Source organism: Grammomys surdaster, unplaced genomic scaffold (assembly GCF_004785775.1).
Source record: "Grammomys surdaster isolate TR1022 unplaced genomic scaffold, NIH_TR_1.0 60, whole genome shotgun sequence".
NCBI lineage: Eukaryota > Metazoa > Chordata > Mammalia > Rodentia > Muridae > Grammomys > Grammomys surdaster.
The window spans coordinates 2,872,444-2,874,976 of NW_021604562.1; the positions used below are offsets into that span (position 1 = coordinate 2,872,444).

At 42.0% G+C, this 2,533-nt stretch overlaps 1 protein-coding gene across 1 annotated transcript; it reads right to left on the reverse strand.

Annotated features, from left to right (window-relative positions):
* Positions 1–379: 379 nt before the first annotated feature.
* On the reverse strand, positions 380–1,718 carry Actrt1 (actin related protein T1). The gene has a single exon (XM_028768340.1). The coding sequence runs from the start codon at positions 1,621–1,623 to the stop codon at positions 478–480; it is 1,146 nt and encodes a 381-aa protein (XP_028624173.1). The 5' UTR covers positions 1,624–1,718; the 3' UTR covers positions 380–477.
* Between the last annotated feature and the right edge of the window lie 815 nt (positions 1,719–2,533).

The following is a 2,533-nucleotide window of genomic DNA, read 5'->3' on the forward strand; positions in this document are numbered from 1 at the left end:
ATTTACACACTCTTTCTGAGTAAACAACACACTTAAGAGACTTATAATAAACTAAAGACATATGTAATGCAACAAATAAAAAAAATTGGATAACTGCAGAGATGACTCAGAAGTTGAGTGTAGAGAACATGATTTTGTCCCTCAGCATCCAAAACTGGTCACTCACAACCACATATAACTCCAAGAAAAAGGAATTTGATGCCCTCTTCTGGTGCCAAGGGCCCTTGCTTGTGTTTGGTGCATATACATATACTTGGGCACACACATAAAATAAATCTTTAAGATAACATATCTATGTCTCCAAAACAAAAGAGAAAAGATAAAGAAAAAGAGGTTATTTGGGGGACACAAATAATTAAAACATGAAATCAGTGACTGCTTTATTGTTTATTTTGTTAAATGCCAAGGAATGATGTTTACCCCCACCAATACTCCTGTCATCTGGTATTTATAGTGGTTCCCAGAGTTCGGTGGTTATTAAAAGCATTTTCTTTCAACCACAAATGCCCCATACTCCTTGAAATCCTCAGCAGTGACCCACATCTGCTTGAATGTTGTCATGGATGTCATTACAGATCCACCAATCCAAGCTGAATAGCATCTGTCTGGGGAAGCTGTGATCTTGATAGGGGTTCCCTCAAAAGCCAGAACTTCCAGTTCTTTCAGTAGTCTATCCTGAAGCCCGGGAAACAGCGTGGTGCCTCCAGAAAGCACAATCTCAGCAAACAGAGTCTCCTGGATGTCAGTGTCACACTTCATGATGCTGTTGCAGACCATTTTCGAGATTCCTAAATCATGAATACCTAGATGGTCAGGTGTAAAAAGAACCTCAGGTACCTGACACAGGTGGTCATTCATCTGGATGATATTCCCATCTGGCAGCCTGTATTCACTTAGGGGTTGCTCACAGCTCTTTTCTGCGTCTTTATAACCACAGGAGACAATACATAACTTCTCTTTAATATCATTCACCACAGCTTTGTTGAGGATACAAGGGAAAGTGTAGCCTTTAGCAAGAAGGAGTCGGGTGAGGTGTTCTGTGATATCTCTCCCTGCCACGTATAACTTGGTGATAGCACGAGGCAGAGAGTAGCCTTCGTAGACAGGAACAGTGCAAGTGACCCCATCACCACTGTCCAGTACCAGGCCAGTGATACAGGCAGAAGCACACAAGGCTCCTACTGCATGGTTGCAAAGGTACAAGGCTGGTACGTTAAATTTCTCAAACATTATTTCTGTGGTCTTCTCTCGGGTCTCTCGTGGGTTCAAGGAGGGCTCAGTCATAAAAACTGGTTGTTCATTGGGTTTCACTCCTAGCTCCCACTCAAAAAGGTCCTTCCACAGCTTTTCCATGTCGTCCCATCTAGTTACCAGTCCACGCTCAATAGGATAGTGTAGGTATAAGCCATCGTACATGCACTGGGCTTCTTCTTCCACAAAGTACCTTTTTCGATTAGATCTTGCAGATGGTATGTTGAATTTTGGGTGACCAACAACAGAGTTGATGACATGACTGGGTACAATCTCTCCTGAAATTCCAACTTTACAGAGTCCAGAGCCATTGTCAAAAATCACAGCTGGATTATCTAAACTAGCTGGATTAAGCATGTCTGGATTGATCATTTACACATCAGCAATGGAATGTTTAGTTGGAGTACCCAGAGGAATGAAAGGTACCTCCGTTGTTCCCAGTCCACCAGATCAGCAGGTCCTTAGCCCTTGAATGTTGTCTCCTTTCTGGTGGTCCAGCGTCTTCTGAGAGGCAACTTCAGGGATAGTTGTTCCTTATGTCATAATGTAGCCATGGCAATAGCTGCATGCATTCAGAAGCAGGAGGTAGGATGGTTTGGGAGATGTCTCTGAGCCAACTCTAGTCATTTGATGAGAGATGAAATACTACAGACAAGTCACCTAACATCACAGCTTGTAAGTAGCCTATGATCTTAAATGAGAGGCTTAGTTTTAGAATAAGCTAAAGTTACCTGTCCCAGAATTAAGTCTTTTCTTTCTTTTGTTTCTTTTTATTTGCTTCTATTAAAAATAGATTTTTCTCTTATACAATACATTCCAATCTCAGTTTCTCCTCCCTCTACTTCTCCTAGCTTCCTCCAACTTTCCTTCTTCTCCAGATCCATGCTGCTTCCATTTCCTCTTAAGAAAAGAGCAGGTATCTAAGAGATGAGAGCCAGACTGGCCAAAACACTATACAGTAAGACAAGGTGAGAGGCTTCCTATTGAGACTGGACATGGCAACTCAATAGGAGGAAAAGGGTCTTAAGAACAGGCAAAAGAGTGAGAGATGCACTAACTCCCACTGTTAGTCTTACAAGAACACCAAACAGCTATAACATATAGGCAGAGGACCTAGTGCAGACCCATGCAGGTCCAGTGCTTGTCATTTCTGTCTCTGTGAACCCATGTGATTCAATGGGTCATGTTCTCCTAAAGACTATAGAAGCCAGAAGGGATGGAGGATACCAGTCTTTTCTCTTTCAGTGAGTGTGAAAGTGCAATATATTTTCAACATACAAAT